This window comes from Mauremys reevesii, linkage group 14 (assembly GCF_016161935.1).
Source record: "Mauremys reevesii isolate NIE-2019 linkage group 14, ASM1616193v1, whole genome shotgun sequence".
Lineage (NCBI taxonomy): Eukaryota > Metazoa > Chordata > Testudines > Geoemydidae > Mauremys > Mauremys reevesii.
In genome coordinates this window covers 30,117,079-30,136,380 of record NC_052636.1, presented here as the reverse complement: position 1 = coordinate 30,136,380, position 19,302 = coordinate 30,117,079, and the positions used below count along the sequence as shown (strand labels likewise).

General features: G+C 53.7%; 2 protein-coding genes across 2 annotated transcripts in view; both read left to right on the top strand.

Moving 5' to 3' along the window:
- Nucleotides 1-16,932, top strand: part of LOC120381585 (gastrula zinc finger protein XlCGF8.2DB-like) — an 82,995-nt gene extending 66,063 nt beyond the window's left edge. Inside the window, exon 3 of the mRNA XM_039499744.1 lies at nt 16,799-16,932. Within this exon, the coding sequence (XP_039355678.1) occupies nt 16,799-16,932 (134 nt within the window). The remainder of the gene's footprint in view (nt 1-16,798) is intronic.
- Nucleotides 16,933-17,308: 376 nt separating this feature from the next.
- Nucleotides 17,309-18,324, top strand: LOC120381584 (zinc finger protein 2 homolog). The gene has a single exon (XM_039499743.1). It carries the CDS (start codon nt 17,309-17,311, stop codon nt 18,275-18,277), a length of 969 nt encoding a protein of 322 aa, XP_039355677.1. The 3' UTR covers nt 18,278-18,324.
- Nucleotides 18,325-19,302: the final 978 nt, after the last annotated feature.

Here is a 19,302-nt window from a genome sequence, read left to right as displayed (position 1 = left end):
CGTGGCCAGCAGGGGGCGCTGCAGCAACGCTACGGGGGGGGGGGATACGTGCCAGGCATTGCCGCACCTGGCCAGCAGGGGTCACTAGCTCAGGGGGGGGGGCACACATAGGGCTCTGCCCCACCTGGCCAGCAGGGGGCAGTGCCCCCCAGGAGCGATATTCCCCACGCACTGCCCCACCTGGCCAGCAGGGGGCGCTGCACCCTGACACCCACCCCCCATAATCCCTGGGCGCTGCCCCCCGCCAGGATCTCGCCCCCACTCCAGCCAGGCTGGGACCCAGCACCGGGGCCAGAGGCAGGCGCAGGCCGGGACCTCGGCCTCTGGGCCGAGCAGGGCTGGCGGCGAGGAGGACGAGACCCCTTGCCGCCCGGGAGGGGCAGATCTGGGGCGGTCTCAAGGCCGCCGCCCAGCCGCCGGGAGCTCGGCCGCCCAGGAGCGGATCCCGCCCAGGTGCGCCTGACGCAGGCACCGTAACGACGGGGCCCGGCGCTGCCGGAGACGGGGGCCGAGGCCGACGGGGCCCAGCGGCCAGGAGCGGATCCCGCCCCACTTCCGGCCTGCGACGACGCCGTCCGTCCCAGCAGCTCTGAACCTGTCCCGCCGTCCGCCACCCTCAACCCCTTCTGCCCTCCCCGTGTGCCCCCCCACGTCCATCTCCCTCACACGCTCATCTATCGCCACGTGCCTCCCGTTCTCCGTGCAGCGCCCAGCACAAGGGGGCGCGGACGGGGCCGGATTAACCTTTGTAGGCCCCTGGGAATGGGGCACGGGGGTGATCCCGCATGGGGATGTGGGGCGCGGCCTTGGTCCGTCCAGCCCCACACGAGGGCACTGGTCATAACCCCGCAGCCACCAGCCGCCCACTGCGCTGCCAGCGAGCTCTGCCACATCCCCCCCAGTCCCCCCCAACTCCCTGAGGGAACCCAGCCCCCCAGCATGACACGCTCCGGGCGCGATTGTGAATTTCTGCAACTGTTATTTGTCAATAAATGAACGTGGAGGCTCCAGCCGGGCAAGTGGGGAGGCCGCTGGCCGCATGGAGGTGGGAGATCCCCTGCAGCCCCCACCCTCCCTTCCCAGGACAGGACTCGACCCTGACACTGTGGGGGGGGGGATCCAGGTGGGGGTAAGAGGGTTTGGGGTGGAGCAGTCAGGGAGCCGGTGGCTCAGCCGGGGATCTGGACACACAGGGGCTCATTGGGGGGGACTGATGAGGCAGGACTCTGCAGAGGGGTGTCTGGGTGTGGGGGCTCACCGGGGGTGCCGAGATGTGGGGCTCAGCAGGGGTGTCTAGGTGGGGAGCCCAATGGGGGTGCCTATATTTGGGGAGTTCAGCGGGGGTGTCGAGATGTGGGGACTCTGCGGGGGTGTTCTTCACCTCAGCCCTGGGCTCCCAGCCTGCTGGTGCCCTCACTCCCGACTCGCAGCCCCTGGGCCCCCAGCCTGCCCCGTGTCTGGCCCTGCCCCTCCCTGGGCTCCTGGGGTGTCCCTGGCTGAGGCCGCAGGCCGGGCCCTGCATTCACCAGCCCTGCCCCCAACCCAACATCCCCAACTCCCAGCACCAGCCGGTCCCCGGCTCTGACCCCAGATCCGCCCCCGGCTCCCGCGCCCCGCCTGGGCTCCGAGCTCCGCAGCCGAGCCGCGCCCGGGCCCTCCCGCGTGTCCGCCCCACGCGTGTCCCCGCCCCACGGGCCCTGTCCGCTCCGCGCTGCAAACACACACAGGGGCTGCCGGGCCGGGCGGCCCTCCAGGCCTGGCCCTGCCCCCATGGTAACCCCAGATCTGCCCCGCATAGTCTCCCGTGTCCCCACCCGGGGCACCTGCCCCTCCCGCTGCCCGCGCCCGGGGGCCCGGCAGCTGCTGGTTCCCCGCGTGTCCCCACCCCCTGCGTGGGGCCCGGGGCAGGGCCAGGCCTGGGAGGAGCCGCTCTTCCTGCCCCGGCCCGGCCCCTTTGTGCCGGCAGCGGGGCCAAGGCCGGGCCCGGGGACGCAGCGCGGGGGCTGCTCCGGCCCTGCAGCCCGCGGGGCAGCGCGGTGGGTCCGGGGTGGGTGCGTGGGGCGGACACGTGAGGGGCCCGGAGCGCGGCTCGGCTGCGGAGCCTGAGGCCCAGGCGGGGCCCGGGAGTGGGGAGCTGGGGTCGGGGTGGGGATCGTGGGGCGGTTTGGGGGGAGTCAGTGGGGGGACAAGGGGGAGTTGGGGGGCTGCCAGTGGGGAGTCTAGGGGTGTACGTGGGGATCAGAGCTGGGGTTTAGGGGTGTCTCTGGGGAAAAGCAGGGAGTTCTGGGGTGTCAGTGGGGGGCAGAGCTGGGAGTTTGAGGGTGTCCGTGGGGGCAGAGCTGGGGGTTGCGGGATATTCAGTGGGGGCTCCATGTTCACATCTGGGGTCTGCGGGGGCAGTGTCTGAAGCTGGTGGCTTCGGATGTGGATGGAGTCGGCCGATACCAAGGCTGGGGGCTGGGAGGGGTGGGGCTGCACCTGTCACTTCCTGGGGGTCTGTGTTTCCTCGGGAAACCTGCCCCTTTGGCCATCACCTCCCACCTCGCCCTGGCTGGGCTGACCTAGACCTGGGGAAAGTCTCCGTGGGTCCCGGGGCTCTATGGGGTGGGGCCTGAAATCTGGCAGCTGGGGGTTTGCAGCGTTTGTAACCCCCCCCCGCTTCGCCCAGGCCCCCCCAGCCGAGCTTCCGGCCCCGCGGCCCGCTGGGAGAAGCTGCCGACGCCGAGGAGCAGCGCGAAGCCAGGAGCTGCTGGTGGGTGCCCAGAGCCCCCACCTCAGGTTTGCCGGGGTCCCAGAGCCGGTGAATGCAGGGCTCGGCCTGCGGCCTCAGTTAGGACCCCGGGAGCCCAGGAGGCAGGCCAGACACGGGGGCGATGCCCTTAGGGCAGGCGGCTGCCGGGCGGGAGAGGGTCCACACGGGGTGATGCCCTTAGGGGCAGGGGGCTGCCGGGCAGGAGAGGGTCCGACACGGGCGATGCCCTTAGGGGGCAGGGGGCTGCTGGGCAGGAGAGGGTCCGACACGGGGGGGCGATGCCCTGAGGGGCAGGGGGCTGCCGGGCAGGAGAGGGTCCGACACGGGGGGGCGATGCCCTTAGGGGGCAGGGGGCTGCGGGGCAGGAGAGGGTCCGACACGGGGTGATGCACTTAGGGGCAGGGGCTGCCGGGCGGGAGAGGGTCAGACACGGGGGCGATGCCCTTAGGGGCAGGGGCTGCTGGGCAGGAGAGGGTCAGACACGGGGGGGATGCCCTTAGGGGCTGCTGGGCGGGAGGGTCAGACACGGGGGGTGATGCCCTTAGGGGCAGGGGCTGCTGGGTGAGAGAGTCCGACACGGGGGCGATGCCTTAGGGGCAGGGGCTGCCGGGCAGAGAGGGTCGGACACGGGGGCAATGCCCTTAGGGGCAGGGGCTGCTGGGCGGGAGAGGGTCCAACACGGGGGGGGGGCGATGCCCTTAGGGGGCAGGAGGCTGCCGGGCAGGAGAGGGTCAGACAAGGGGGGGGTGATGACCTTATGGGGCAGGCGGCTCCCGGGCAGGAGAGGGTCAGACACGGAGGGGGCGATGCCCTTAGGGGGCAGGGGACTGCCGGGCAGGGGACTGCCGGGCAGGAGAGGGTCGGACACGGGGGGGGCGATGCCCTTAGGGGGCAGGGGGCTGCCAGGCAGGAGAGGGTCCGACACGGGGGGTGCGCTGACGGGTCTCCCCGGCCCCCCCCCTCGCCCGGTGGCTGCAGGCGCAGGTGGCAGCCGAGAGGCAGAAGATCGTCTGGGAGTGGCAGGAGCTGCGAGGGTTTCTGGAGCAGCAGGAGCAGCGGCTGCTGGCCCGGCTGGAGGAGCTGGAGGGAGCCATTGTCCAGCGAAGGGATGAGGCGCTGCAGCCTGTCCTGGGGTGTCCTGCCCGGCGACAGGGGAGCAGCCGAGGGGCAGCGGCCGCCGAGCCCCCCCCTGCAGGTCAGGCTGTCATTGCAATGATCATACGCAGCGTTTCTATAGGCGCGTCTGAGCCCTAGACCCCAAAGCGCTTTACAGAGTGGGGTCAGGGGCATTATCCCTCTGGGACAAATGGGGAAACTGAGGCAGAATCCCCTCCCCCATGCTGAGCCCCCGCTCACACCAGGTTAATGGGTTACTGGGGCCAGGGGGCCTGTGGGGCTCTCGGGCCTGTGGGGCTCTCAGCCCTGGGGGGAATTTGACTCCCAAGGCAGAGGAACATTTTCTGCCCGTAAAGTGCCCGGGGAGAAACTTCCCCCCCGCCGTGGCCACCTCCCAGCAGGGATTTCTGGGGCTGCTGAGTGCAACTGTCCCTGCTGGTGGGGCCGGGGGCGGCCGCTGCTCTCTGCACCAGAACCCGAGTGTGTGAAATGCCCCTAACTCCCAGGGGCTCCCCTGGCAATTCCCCTGCAGAGCAGGAGGCTCCCCCGGCCGGGGACCCCTCCTCTGACGGCCTCGTCTTTCTCTCCCTCTCCAGGGTGCCGGGAGCTGTGGGGGCAGGTGAGTGCCGGGCTCCGTCTCGCTCCCCTCGTGGTGCGTTAGGGCTGAATTCGGCGCTGGCCCCTGCCCCTGCCGGGCGACCCGCCGGCGCCGAGCCTGGGACTCTGCCTCGGCAAGGAGACGAGCCTGTTGCTCTCGGACAGCTGAGACGGGCCCCCCAGGGCTGTCAGACGTGGGCCAGGGGCCGGGCCGGGCCGGGCCTGGCTGACGTAGTCCCTTGGCCACGGCCCGTGTTCAGGGTCTGCAGAATCTCAGCTTCCCGTTTATTTTTTTAAAGTAAGTTTCCAGCCCTCCTGGTTGCAAAGAAACCCTCCCCGACGGGCACGGGGACAGCGGTGCCTCCCTGAGTCTGCAGCCAGCCTGAAACAGCGGCTCAGGGGGCGGGAAGGCCTCGGCCTCCGCCCATCTCATTGGCGTGTCTCGCGTGACGCTGACGCCCTTCGTTCCGGGAGGGGGGGTGCGATCCCGAGTCTCCTTGTTGTCCCACTGAAATACGTGGGTGTCCTGTGAAGGAGGTGGGTGCAGAGTCTTACATTGATGGCCTGGCCTCCTCAATGGACCAGAAAGTGGAGTCCGGCCCCACTCCCCGTATGAGCCGGCACCCGGGCGCTGCTCAGCGGAAGGGCTCAGGGCTTTGGGGTTCGTCCCCGCTGGAGCCCTGGGCTCTGTCTGAGCAGCTGGGACCTGCCCACTCTTGTCTCGTCTCCTCCCTTCCCACGTAATCCAAAAGCGCGGCCCTTGTTGCTGGAAGATCCCGGCGTGAAATTGGGGGTGGCTCTGCGCCCCACAGAACCAGAGCGTCCCACAGAAAGCTCCTGAATTTGTCTCTGTTCCTTTCCCCCGAGTTTCCCCAGTGTCCCGTCTCTCTGGGCCCATGGCGAGCACGGGGCTGAGGGCAGGTGACTCACACGTAACAGAGACAATCTCAGGCTGCAAGCTCAGATCCAGGTTTTGTGAAGTTTGGGTTGCTGGGCTCAGGGTCTGGGGCTCAGGCCTATTTCTCACCCCTCCTTTCCCCAGCAGGGAGGACGGGACGTTTCAGAAGCCAGAGCCGTCGTTTGCGGAGCTGGAGAAGAGACTCAGCGATTTCTCTCTGCAAAGTGCCATGCTGCAGGAGGTGCTGCTGGGATTCAGGTGAGTTGGAGTCTGGGGTGGCGTCTCCTCTGGTTAGAGCGACCCTGACTCCTGGGAAGGAGTCGGGACTCTAGTGATGTCACTGATCCTGGGCTCCATCACAGCCCAGCTCAGCGAGTCGCCTTCCCCATGGAGCAGCCCTGTGGGGCTGGCTCTGCCTGCAGCGACTGCGTTATCGGCCTCTGATCTCTGTCACCATCTCGTCGTTAACAGCAGTTCCATTAATAAGCAATGGGGTTTCTCCATGAATGTGAGGGCCTGAATTCTCACCTCTCCCATCTTCTCCTTCCCCTAGAGACGCCACGACAGGAGCTGGGGGCGACACAGGTGCGTGTCTGTCTCTGACGGGCTGTGGGGAGATTTCAGACCCATAACCATGTTAGCGACAGGATTGCAGCCTCCAGCCGATGTGCAGCTGGAAATGGTGGAACAATGTGAAGCCGGGTGACCCCGTGGCTGACTCACTCCTGCCGTGACGTGTGTGGATTCAGAGCGAATCCGGATCTCAGGGTGTGTTTCCCTTGGGGAAAGGAACAAACACCTGAATGGTGTGAAGATGAAACACGGACAATAATCTCCAGACCTGAGCCGTCTGAGAGCTTCCCGAGCGAGTGGAAATGATCAGATGTGGGCAGCAGAGTCTCGGGCGTGAGGAGGGGGTTCACGTTTTTCATACTGACTTCAAAAAGGGTCCCGTTTTTTCTTTGGCAAACCCCTGACAGTTAGCAAGGAATAAGAATAAAACCCGTAACAAGGCCGATCCTATAGAACGTGCATGTGTGCGTCTCAAGAGGCTGACGGAGAAGGGGTGTCCCTGAGGTGAAAGCGTGCAGGAAGTGAGATTTCCTTTGCTGAAGATGATAAGAAATCCGTCCCCCTGCGCTGGGGGAATGTGCCGACAGGCTCAGATCCAGTTCCTGTCTCGGCACCAGGCGGGTTTTGCGTGGTTCCCCCTCTGCTGTCTCCCAAAACTAAGTGATTGCAATGGCAAATGAAATTGAATGTGGATAAATGTAAAGTAATGCACATTGGGAAAAATAACCCAATTATACATACAACATGATGGGGGCTGAATTTAGCTACAACGAGTCAGGAAAAAGATCTTGGAGTTATCGTGGATAGTTCTCTGAAGATGCCGCACGAGTGCTGCAGAGAAGCGGTCAAAAAGCAAACAGGATGTTAGGAATCATTAAAGGGGATAGAGAATAAGGCTGAGAATATATTATTGCCCTTTATATAAATTCATGAGTACGCCCACATCTCGAATACTGTGTACAGATGTGGTCTCTCACCTCAAAAAGATATTCTAGCACTAGAAAGGTTCAGAAAGGGCAACTAAAATGATTAGGGGTTTGGGAGGGTCCTATGAGGAAAGATTAAAGAGGCTAGGACTCTTCAGCTTGGAAAAGAGGAGACTAAGGGAGATATGATAGAGGTCTATAAAATCATGGTGGTGTGGAGAAAGTGGATAAGGAAAATTATTTACTTATTCCCATAATACAAGAACTAGGGGTCACCAAATGAAATTAATAGGCAGCAGGTTTAAAACAAATAAAGGAAGTTCTTCTTCACTTGGCGCACAGTCAACTTGTGGAACTCCTTGCCTGAGAGATTGTGAAGGCTAGGACTATAACAGGGTTTAAAAGAGAACTGGATAAATTCATGGTGGCTAAGTCCATAAATGGCTATTAGCCAGGCTGGGTAAGAATGGTGTCCCTAGCCTCTGTTCGTCAGAGGATGGAGATGGATGGCAGGAGAGAATCACTTGATCATTGCCTGTTAGGTTCACTCCTTCTGAGGCACCTGGCACTGGCCAGTCAGTAGACAGATACTGAGCTAGATGGACCTTTGGTTTGACCGGCACAGCCGTTCTTATGTTCTGTCCTGGGGAACCATCTCAGATTTAAAGGGTCTCGGTGGGTTTAGCCCTGGTGGGAGGGGATGGGTCTGCACTGCCACGATGGAGCATTTTCCCAGCGTGGGAGTTCAACGTCTCTGCAGAGCGCCAGTGAGACGTGTGATGGGAAATGACCTAAAGTCTGATCCGAACCCCCGCCTAAATAACCCTTCTCCCCGACAGGCTGCAGAATAACATCCCGGGTCCCTCCCAGATTCTCCCAGCCTGCCCGGGAAGGGAAATGGATGCAGCAGACCTGGCTCAGGTAGGGATGCTGAGGGCATGCTGGCGGGGAGGTTCCCATTTGAGCCAGAGGGACAGGAAGACACAGGAAGTGGGGTTTGATTTAGGGTGGAGGTGCAGGCAGTGGGTGGAGAAAGGGAGGGGACAAGGTGTGATGGACTACTGGGATTTGGTAAATCTGGGGCTGAGTTTTTAGGAAGGTTGGGTTGTGGGTGGGACTCCCCTGGCGCTGTATCCGTTTGATGGGCTCCTCCCCAGGAATAGTGGGGCTGTGGGTGGGGCAGCAGATCCTGAGTGTTGGACTCTTCCCCGCGCTCTTTCAGGGCCGGTGACCTTGAGGAGGTGGCTGTGTATTTCACCAGGGGAAGTGGGCTCTGCTGGACCCGCTCAGAGAGCCCTCTACAGGGATGTCATGCAGGAGAACTATGAGAATGTGACCTCGCTGGGTAAGGGTTCCTGACCCCTCTGTTCTTGGAAGGGAAATGCAGAGTTAAGGTTCACGCTACCACAATCCAATGCCACCTCTACTCTTCCCTGTTTCAGCATCACCCCAATATACCAGTGACACCCACACAGCACCACAGACCCTCCCCTGCTGCAGAACACTTTGAGAACAGCACAAAGTCGAACAACTTCTCCTGGCTGAGGCAAACTTGGCTTTAGGTCCAGCCTGCAAACAAGCGTCCGATCCTGGCCGGGCCCGCAGAGGTGGAGCCTACACCACACGAGCCATCTCAGACCTGCAAAGTATCACCGCGTCTTCGCCCCTGAGGGTTAAAACGGCCAGGCTGGGTCAGACCAAAGGTCCATCGAGCCCAATGTCCCTGTCTGCCGACACTGGTCAATGCCGGGTGCCCCAGAGGAATGAACAGAGCAGGGAATCACCAAGGATCCATCCCAGCTGCCACGGAGTGTGGGAGTCAGGGCCTGCACCCCACTCCCTGCAATTGAGCCGGGACTCTCAGCCAGCCAGTAACACAGGTGGTTTATTAGACAATAGGAACACAGTCCCAAGCAGGGTTGTAGGTACAACCAGGACCCCTTAGCCAGGTCCCTCTGACCCCAGACTTGGGGTTCCTGCCTCTTCCCAAGCAGCCCCAAACTGAAACCCAAAACCCCTCCAGCCGGCTCCTCCCCTTTGTCCAGCTTCCTGCCCACCCCCTTCCTGGCTCAGGTCCTGTCCTCACCTAAAGTCGTCCCACTGCTCTCCCATCCCGTGCAGACAGTCCCTGTAAAACTAGCAGCGTTCCCAGGTCAATCCGCCCGCTCCCTCCTGCGTACACCAGCGTCCGCAAGCGATTCCTTCTGAGTCATTGCGTCTATGACCGTTCTCGAGGGCCATGCGTGTTTCCCCAGGGTGCCGACACCGCTCACGGCAAGAACACACCCTTGTGCGCCTTCAGTGTTGCAACCTGCAGCGCTGGGAATGAAATGAGGCATCTTTGCTCCTTCAAGGATCCCAGGCCCCTCCCTTTATATCAGTCACAGCTCTGCCAAGCTGCTCAACGACTCCTCCATCATCCAGTTACAGCTGTACCTGGGCACGCCGCTGGAGGGCGTGCGGATAAATGCTGGGATTCCCATCTCTGAGCATAACACAAAGTGGCACGTTCTCTTAGTCCTTCCTCATCGGTTACAAATTTGTAGATTTTTATGGCCAAAGGGAGTATTCGGTTGTCTACTCTGACCTTCTGTATAACACCGACCGTAGCGTTTTCTGCTGTACTTTTTGTATTGAGTCGAACACCTTGCGTTAGACTAAATCATCACCCACAAAGGCATCCAGTCTTGACTTGAAGACTTCCAAGAGAAGGAGAATCCCCTGTTTCCTCGGTAGTGCAGTAACCATTGCACCATCCTTACTGCACCATGGTCAGGGGTTAGAGGGCAGAGTTAAGGTGATGTTGCCAGGATGGTATGAACTTTCACGCTTCATTTCCTGGTTTTCAGAGCTCTACAATTAGTCACCGTCCACGTTCTGGAAGGACACACGGCAGCCCTTGGCAACCCTAAGTGAATTCCCTGCGCCTAGACTATCTTTTTTTTTTTTTTGGTTCAGGGTGTGAGTCTTAGCACCCTGTAAGCATGTGACCGAAAGTGAAGTGTGCTGCCAGACTCGAAAGCGCAGACCAAGTTGTCATCTGCCGGTGGATATTAGAGCACTGTAAAATATTGCTCTTAGTCCAGAAATTGTGGTTTCGATGGGCACAACGCCCCAGAGGAGCTCCTGCAGAATGCAGGAACAATGCATCACACGCAGTAGCTCCCTGAACCCCACAACTCTTCCACGTTCTGTGTGACTCTGTTTTTAAACATGTCCTCTCTTTCTTGGAAAGAAGCAGGTAGTTTCCCTGCTGGCTGCAATCTTCACCTGCTAGGCTATGGAGCTACAGTCTCAGTGTTTTAAGGACTCCCCTGTGAGGATGATTGTATGGCAGGGTGTTTTCCCAGCAGAGATGGAGTGTGTTCAATCCCTCTTTAAGCAGAACGGCCTACACATTTGAGCCTCCGTGGCACTAGCCTCAGCATATTGCTAGGTTAAAATGGCCTTGGGTTAAAATAATAATACATTTGTGAGCAATCCTTTGAGCTCACTTAATATCCTTTCCCGTGCAGAGTTTCCAGTTTTCCCACCTGATGAGCTCTCTCCAGACTCAACAAGACAGAGACCCGTGGTCCCAGATCTCCATGATTCAGAGGCGAGATCCTGGCGGTACCTGCCCAAGGGAGGAATCATTCAGCCAATTGAGGAAATCTGTCCATTGGCTGAAGGAAACAGCTGGGATTCCTGACAGAGACCTTGGGAGTTCTCAGTTCAGGATTGTCCCCAGCAGGTATGTATCCTCGGGGAGATGTCCTCATGACTTCCTACCTATCTTGTGCGACACCTGGCAGTAGCTCCCTCTTCACCTCCCTTCCCTTGAGTGCTTCAACGGGATTTACAGGCAGAATTGATCCCCCGTCCCCGTGGGAAAGAATTTTGGGGAAATTCAGTCCCTGAGTTATGTCCATTTTTCCAGCCCTTCTTTGGTTGACCAGGATGGTGATAGTGACCATGAAATGCTCAGGGAGATTAGAGAGGCTGTAAAAATAATCTCAGTAATGGGACATTTCAACTATCCCCATGTTGAGTGGGTCTATGTCACCTCAGGCCGGGATGCAGAGAGAAAGTTTCTGGACACCATAATGACTGTTTCTTGGAGCAGCTAGTCCTGGAACCCACCAGAAGAGGCAATCCTTGATTTAGTCTAAATGGAGCCAAGGATCTGGTCCAAGAGTTGAATGTAGCTGGACTACTTGGTAATAGCGCCCATAATATAATTAAATTCAACATCCCTGTGGAAGGGAAAACACCAAAGAACCCCACCTAGTAGCATTTAATTTCCAGAAAGGGGACCAGCACCCACATGAGGATGTTGGTTTACCAGAAATTAAAAGATGCAGGTCTCAAAGAGAAATGCCTGCAAACTGCATGGAAACGTAAAAACACGACAGTGGAAGGCCAAATTAAGTATGTGTCCTAAATTAAAAAAAAAAAAAAAACCTAGTAAGGCGACCAAGAAAGTGCCGCGTGTCTAACCCTCTGATAAAAGAAGCTGTTAGAGGCAAAAGGAAGTGAAATCTACTGAGGAAAATAGAAAGGAACAGAAACTGTGGAAAGCCACGGAACCGAGCCTTTGTGGGTATCAACTGACAATACCCAAATTCAGGACAAACTGCTGAGAAATAGGGCAGAGATACCAAAACAGGAGGTTATTTTCCCTGAGAGATACCAGACCAGCAACAGAAGTAAACTTCCGTTTCACCCCACTGGCTAACACGAAGTCAGAACAGCAGTTTCATGGGAATTCCAGTCCTTGTGTCACCAACAAAACACTAGACTAGAAATGAGTGGTTCTTTAAAACCAATTTCATCAAATAAGAGGTTCTTCTGATCCCAAAGGACTAGCCACACACCGGGTCAAATCAGATCTTGCCAAAAATCACGCTGCTGCTAATCCTTTAGGATCTAAAATCTAAAAGGTTTATTTATAGAAAGAAAGAAAGAAGAGAGTTAAGAATCATTAAAAGGGATAGAGAATAAGACTGAGAATATATTATTGCCCTTATATAAATCCATGGTAAACCCACATCTCGAATACTGTGTACACCTCACCTCAAAAAAGATATTCTAGCACTAGAAAAGGTTCAGAAAAGGGCAACTAAAATGATTAGGGGTTTGGAGAGGGTCCCATATGAGGAAAGGACTCTTCAGCTTGGAAAAAAGGAGACTAAGAGGGGATATGATAGAGGTCTATAAAATCATGAGTGATGTTGAGAAAGTGGATAAGGAAAAGTTATTTACTTATTCCCATAATACAAGAACCAGGGGCCACCATATGAAATTAATAGGCAGCAGGTTTAAAACAAATAAAAGAAGTTCTTCTTCACGCAGCACACAGTCAACTTGTGGCACTCCTTGCCTGAGGAGGTTGTGAAGGCTAGGACTATAACAGCGTTTAAAAGAGAACTGGATAAATTCATGGTGGCTAAGTCCATAAATGGCTATTAGCCAGGATGGGTAAGAATGGTGTCCCTAGCCTCTGTTCATCAGAGGATGGAGATGGATGACAGGAGAGAGATCACTTGATCATTGCCTGTTAGGTTCACTCCCTCTGGGGCACCTGGCATTGGCCACTGTCGGTGAACAGATACTGGAGCTAAGATGGACCTTTGGTCTGACCCAGTACGACCGTTCTTATGTTCTTGGTTCAGACTTGTAGCAGTGATGGAATAAACTACTGGCTTGATAAGTCTCTGGTTGCTTCTAGATAACTGGATGGTCCTCAGTCCTGAGTCCCATCAGTATAAGTCCATAGTCCAGAGGTTTGAGTAGGAAACAGAGTGGAGCAGGATAGAGAACACGGTGGAGGTGTTTCCAAGGCCTTTTATAACTTCTGCCACATGGAGGGAAACCCATGGCTTCAAACAAAGCCCTCGGCACAGCTAGTGGAAAATTACAGGTCCAAGATGGGTTTGGAGTCACGTGGCAATGCCTGACTTCACTTAGTCCTGGCAGGAAAGTCCATTAAGAATAGATCGAGTGTCTCCGCTCGTAAGTTAAGTGTTGTAGAATATCAGGAGGTATCTAGTCTAACCCTCTGCTCAAAGTAGGACCAACCCCAATTAAATCCCCAAATGGCCCCTCAAGGATTGAACTCACAGCCCTGGGTTTAAGCAAGCTACTGCTCAAACCACTGAGCTGTCCCTCCCCCTTTAATGGGCCATGCAATTTATAGTCCCTCCAGGATGCGCTGGCTAACTACAGCGTGGGCGTTACCCCAGGAGCAAGCGTTTGAAATACAGGTAGAGCCAATATTCATAACTTGAAGTACAAAACTACCGCAGCGTGCCAAGAGCATCATCACATTCAGCAAATCATAACCTTTCCATAGACATCTTCCATGCCCCATTTTGTAGAAGATTGGTTGCAGATCTAACAACAGTGGATTTGCAACAATGACCCATATGGTCATCAGAGACCGTCACAGCCACGTGTAAAAATATAACCCAGCAGGCCAAAAAGAATTTGAAGACCAACTCTCAAAGTAACAACAACAAAATTTTGAAGCACGCCAGAAGCAGGATGCTTGCTAAACAGACAGGGGACCACTGGCGATCGGTATTATAACAGCACTCAAGGATGATAAGGCCATTGTGGAGAAACTAAATTAATTCTTTGTGTCAGTCTTCCTGCAGAGATTGTGAGGAGATTCCCAGACCTGAGTCATTCTTTTTAGGTGACAAATGTGAGAACTGTCCCAGATAGAGGTGTCATTAGAAGAGGTTTTGGAAAAAATTATAAATTAAACTACAGTAAGTCCACAGGATCAGATGGGATTCACCCAAGAGTTCTGAAGGAAGTCAAATGTGAAATTGCAGAGCTGCTGACTGTGGTATGTAATATCACTGAAATCAGCTTCTGTACCAGATGACTGGAGCATAGCTAATGCAATGCCAATTTTTTAAAAAGGCTCCAGAAGCAATCCCAGCATTTACAGGCCAGTAAGCTAACTTCAATATTGGTTGAAACTCTAGTAAAGAACAGAATTATCAGCTTCATAGATGAACATGATTTGTTGGGGAAGAGTCAACATGGCTTTTGTAAGGAAAATCATTCCTCGCCAATCTACTAGAATTCTTTGAGGAGTCAGCCAGCATGTGGACAAGGGTGAGCCAATGAATCTAGTGTTCTTAGAAGTCCAGAAAGCCTTTAACAAGGTCTCTCACCCAAGGCTCTTAAGCAAAGTAAAGCTGTCATGGATTAAGAAGGAAGGTCCTCTCAGGATCTGGTTAAAGAGGAAACAAATGGGAATAAATGTTACATTGTCAGAATGGAGAGAGATGAACAGTGGATCCCCCGGGGTCTGTGTTGAACCTGCGCTGTTCAGCATATCCGTAAGTTATCTGGAAAAGGAGGTGACAAAATGTGCTGACAATACAAAACTACTCAGGAGAGTTTAAGTCCAAAGCAGATCCAAAGGGATCTCAGAAATCTGGGCGATTAGGCAGAAAATGGCAGATGAAATTCAGCGTTGATAAATGCAAATGTAACGCACATTGGGAAACAATATCCCAACTATGTACTGAATGACAGAGTCTAAGTTAGCTGTTACCACTCAAGAAAGGGATCTTGGAGTCATTGTGGATAGTTCTCTGAAAAGGTAACAATATTAGGGATTATTGGGAAGGATAGATAAGATGCAAAATATCATGTTGCGCTGTATAAATCCATGGTGCATCCACATCTTGAATACTGTGCTCAGGTGTGGCCCCATCTCAAAAAAGATACATTAGTTTGGAAAAGGTACAGAGAAGGTCACAAAAATGAATAGGGATATGGAACAGCTTCCGTATGAGAAGAGATTTAAAAACGTTTTCAGCTTGGAAAAGAGACAACGAAGGGAGGATATGATGAGGTCTATAAAATCATGCCAGGTGTGGAGAAAGTGAATAAGAAAATTTGGTTAACAGTGGCCTTCCACACAAACAGTTTTTACAAAACCTTCAAAAATATACAGCCATTTTTATAGTAAGCAAAAAAGCATTACAAATTAAACCTTACTACATTTTGTAATTAAAACTGAGCCTTTAACATTCCTCTCATTTCCTTAACGTAAACCCAATACAAAATTCTATTTTTACTTACTAAACCTTAAAACAAAAAATTGATATTTAACTGAAATGTCTAATTTATAATACATATAAAAAAATTAATAAACATTATAACTTTTCCATTATATAGATCTTCTAAAGACACTTTAAGTGGATGCATCATATCTTCTCCTCTTTCTTCTACCATTAGACTTCTACTCTGATTACCCATGAAACTGAACAATCCACCACCAAAATGTGAGAAAATATCGTCCATTCCACCACTTCCCCTCTACACTGGGGATCGACCTAAGATCGCAACTTCAGCCGAGAATAGTGGAGCTGATGTCAGCGTCATCTTAGGTCAGCCCTCAGCGTCCTCACGGTAGCGGGGTCAACTGCCACCACTCCCCGTCGACTCTGCTACCGCCTCTGCTGCGGTGGAGTACAGGAGTCGGCGGCAGGTGATCGGGGATCGATTATCCGTCTACACTAGATAAATCGATCCCGATAAATCGATCACTACCCGCCGGGTAGTGTAAGCGCTCTATATCCTAAACCAAAAAATAACCATAATCAATCTTAAAAATTATTCTAATCTGCCCCTGCCTTAACATCAATACAAACACTAGCAATCGATCAAATGCGTTTTCTACCAATATCCCCAAAAAACATTCCTTTTTCTATTCGGAAAAAACCCTAACAAAATAATTAAATCATACATCAGAGAGTGCATGCGTGTTGGTCTGTATCTGTAGCGGCAAAGAGTCCTGTGGCACCTTACAGACTAACAGGCGGGTTGGAGCATGAGCTTTGGATGCATCCGGCGAAGCGGGATTCACCTACAGCTCATGCTCATCGTCTGTTAGTCTATAAGGTGCCACAGGACTCTTTGCTGCTTTTAAATCATACATTAATTCTGGTACAACTATAAAATTCTGCTCCTACACAACTGGGTCTAGAGAAGGCCATTGAAACCGCAGGAGTTTTGTAGGATGGAACTAGTATTCGTTGGGGGCTCTGTCGGAGAAAGCTTGCACAGCTCCTGTCTGCACAATCGCTGGCTCAAAGCCACCACTGTTATTCCTCCACTTCTCTCCGCGCAGCATTTGCTCGCTATTTTGAAATTAAAAACACGCTGCGTAGATGGTTATGCAGACTTGGCAGGTAAACTGTTAGGTCTGGGGATCTCTGAGTTGGTGAATGTCACGGCGGAAGCGCCCCCCGTCCCCTTTTTGGGGCAGGAGGGGGGACGTTATAATGTCAACTTATTTTTAAGCTTTTTTTTCGATTGTTATTGTTTTAAATTTTCATAATTGTGTAAAATAAAAGTTTTAGCCTTTTTTCCCCCCCAGTGTTTATCAATGTTAGTTTTCAGTTGAAGGAAATTACGCCAGGAAGTCAGACAATCATTATTTAATGGCAGTAGATGTTGAGATTCAAACCGTTTAAAGCCTTTTCGCTGGGAAAACGAACTCTCAACCTCGTATGTCGAAATATACAAAGTCAGTATCCTTAAAGCCAACTCTACGTTCTCAAGCAGCATTTTACTTAAGTTGCCTATTTGAAATTTTGATTGTTGACGGCAATATTTTTGGTTGGTTTGTGAGTTTGCCGTGAAATTGATATTTATTGATAAAAATCTAATCCATCCAAGCACAATCCACCGAAGTATGTGCTTAATTGAAAGCACATTAAAGATTTTGTTGGGGATTGGTCCTGCTTTGGGCTAGATGACCTCCTGAGGTCCCTTCCAGCCCTGATATTCTACGAGTCTGATTCTATGTGAGTGGTCTCATTGAAACTCTAGGGATCAGGGACTGCCAGAACATGAGGAGCTTCTGGCCTCTTCCACTGCAGCTAGTTTGCATTATGGTTGGGTCTCCCCTTTTTCTGCCAACAGGTGGTGGGATGCCGAGTGAGAAGGAGGAGCACGAACCTCAGCAGGAAGATGCTGAGCAAGGCGAACCACCCGGGACATTATTGCAAATATCTGAGGAGGACGATTCCAGGAGTCGTGAGCAGAGAAGGGCGTGAGAGTCAGCACAGGCCAGAGAGAAAGCAGGGAAATCAGCCAAGGGAGAAATTGAATAAATCCATTAATAGTTGGGGACCTCACAAATACATCAAGGAAACCACAGCCCAGCCGAAAAATCCAGGCAGGAGCGAAACAACACATGCTCAGTGTGGGAAAAATTTCAGTAACCGCTCAGTTCTTCTTAAACATCAGGATCCACACAGAGAAAGACCTATGAATGCCGCGAATGTCAGAAAAGCTTCACTACAGGTCATCCTCATTACATCGGAGGATACACACTGGAGAGAGACCCTATGCGTGCTGTAGGTGTGGCAAAACTTCATTGACCGTTCAGCTCTTATTAAACATCAGAAATTCCACGAGGAGAGAGACCCCATGAATGCAGTGAGTCACGGGAAACGCTTCACCCAGAGCTCGGACCTCATGCATCAGCGAATCCACACGGGAGAGAGACCCTATGAATGCAGCGAGTGCGGGAAAAGCTTCACTCAGCGAGCATCCCTCATCAAACATCGGAGAATCCACACTGGCGAGAGACCCCATGAATGCTGTGAGTGCGGGAAAACCTTCACTCAGAGCTCAGGCCTTGTTCGACATCAGATAATCCACACGGGGGCGCGATCCTACGCGTGCACCGAGTGCGGAGAAAGCTTCTCTCGGCGCTCGAACCTGATCGTGCATCAGAGAATCCACACCGGGGAGCGACCCTATGGGTGCTGCGAGTGCGGGAAAAGCTTCATTGACAGCTCATCACTTAAGAAGCATCAGCGGATCCACACGGGGGACAGGCCTTACGGATGCGGCGAGTGCGGGAAAACCTTCACTCGCAGCTCAAACCTCATCACACATCAGCGAACCCACACAGGGGAGAGACCCTACGAGTGCAGCGAGTGTGGGAAAAGCTTCACTGACAGCTCTCTCCTCATTAAACATCAGAGGATCCACACGGGGGAGAGGCCCTATGAATGCGGCGAGTGTCAGAAAAGTTTCACAGACAGCTCAGACCTTATTAAGCATCAGCGAATCCACACCGGAGAAAAGCCCTATGAATGCGGCGAGTGGAAAAGCTTCACTGACAGCTCAGACCTCATTAAGCATCAGAGAATCCACACGGAGAGAGGCCTCATGCGTGCTGCGAGTGCGGGAAAAGCTTCACGCAGCGTTCGTGCCTTGTTAAACACCAGCGGATCCACACGGGGGAGAGACCCTACGTGTGCGCCGAGTGCGGGAAAAGCTTCGCTTGGCGCTCCAACCTCATTGTGCATCAGAAAATCCACACGGGGGAGAGACCCTACGGGTGCTGCGAGTGTGGGAAAAAATTCATTGACAACTCGGCGCTCCTGAAGCATCAGCGAATCCACGTGGGGGCCAGACCTTATGAATGCGGCGAGTGCGGGAAACCTTCACTCGAGCTCCAACCTTAATGGGCATCAGAGGCTCCACCTCATAGAGACGCTCTGGATCAGTGGTCTCAACCCGCCCGCCAGACGACGCAGGCACGGAGGACCGTGGCGGCAGGACGAGCATCCGCCCGACAAGCAGCAGCGTGTCAATCGGGCGGCATTTCAGCAACACCTCTGCATGATGCTGCTTGTCGGTGGCCAGGACGGGGCCACCTAGATGCCCTGGCCGGGTGCCATGGCACCCATGGGCACTGCACTGGGGACCCCTGCTCGATGCTCTGGCGTGGGGAAAAACATCTATCAGCTCTCAGCCTTTACTGATCCGGGCCAACCCATTTTTCTGCTGCCCTAACATGGTTAGGGGTGAAGGGTTTAACTTTTAACTGTTTTTCTTTTCTTCTTCCACCCTTTTTCACCTACGAACTTTTGAACTTTTGCTTCTTTTTAACATGGCTTGAGAACCCAGCTTCATCTTTTCGTTCCTCGTGATCTGCCTCGGTTTTATTTGGGGATTTTTTTTAGTAAGGCTGTAACTTTGTTTCCCCCTTTGCTGTTTTAATTTAGACGCTTTTTGCCTCAGCCTGTGACGTTTTCGCTGACTATTACATACATGCTTTTCCCTTGCCACGACTTGTGTGGCGAGTTACTGCTGATGCAGAGGGTACTTGATTTGACTTCCGGCTGGAGAGAGATTTTTTTAATTTTATTTTTAAATTGCTTTTTAATTTTTGCCTTTAATTCATTCATTTTTTAATTTATTATTATTGTGATCATCTGCTTACAGAGCTGCAGCGATGTTGCAGGGCCGGAAAAGGCTTTACAAAAACATTACCGTTCTCTTGTACAAAATCAATACGCTGGTTTTAAAATATTATTTTAACTTTTATTTTTAGGAGTTTTTATATCTATTTTTAACTTAACCAGACTCCCAGCCTGAGCCCTGAGTTCCAGTAATGGAAAGTATTC